Source organism: Panthera uncia, assembly GCF_023721935.1.
Source record: "Panthera uncia isolate 11264 chromosome B2 unlocalized genomic scaffold, Puncia_PCG_1.0 HiC_scaffold_25, whole genome shotgun sequence".
Taxonomy (NCBI): Eukaryota; Metazoa; Chordata; class Mammalia; order Carnivora; family Felidae; genus Panthera; species Panthera uncia.
In genome coordinates, this window is record NW_026057581.1 from 3,126,793 (window position 1) to 3,127,335 (window position 543).

At 63.7% G+C, this 543-nt stretch overlaps 1 protein-coding gene across 1 annotated transcript in view; it reads right to left on the reverse strand.

Moving 5' to 3' along the window:
• Positions 1-233: 233 nt before the first annotated feature.
• The window catches only part of LOC125908491 (uncharacterized), a 19,711-nt gene continuing 19,401 nt past the window's right edge, over positions 234-543 (reverse strand). Inside the window, exon 7 of the mRNA XM_049611334.1 lies at positions 234-528. Within this exon, the coding sequence (XP_049467291.1) occupies positions 280-528 (249 nt within the window). The 3' untranslated portion in view covers positions 234-279. The remainder of the gene's footprint in view (positions 529-543) is intronic.

Sequence of the window (543 nt, forward strand, 5' to 3'; positions counted from 1 at the left end):
TGCCGGACAGGAAAATGGAGAAGAGTGCAGTCGCTGGCGAGAAAGCCCGCGCCATAAAGCCGCCAGAACATACGCACTGGAGGCAGCATTCTCCCAGCTGAGACTTCCCTCCCCTGGCTCCGCGCACATGACCGCGGCCATGTCACGTGGCTGCCCGCCTGCAGTCAGAATTAAAGGGAACACGGACAAACCTTCCTCGGTTAACAGCTCTTCCTGTGACCGAATGGGTGGCCCTGAGAAGGACCTTTTGGGATTACGCGGAGGCTGCAGGTGCGCAGCTTAGCCCCCGAAGCCGTAGAGGGTGCGGCCCTGGCGCTTGAGCGCGTACACCACGTCCATGGCCGTGACCGTCTTGCGCTTGGCGTGCTCCGTGTAGGTGACGGCGTCCCGGATCACGTTCTCCAGGAACACCTTGAGCACCCCGCGGGTCTCCTCGTAGATGAGGCCGGAGATGCGCTTGACGCCGCCACGCCGGGCCAGCCGCCGGATGGCGGGCTTGGTGATGCCCTGGATGTTGTCGCGCAGCACCTTGCGGTGGCGCTT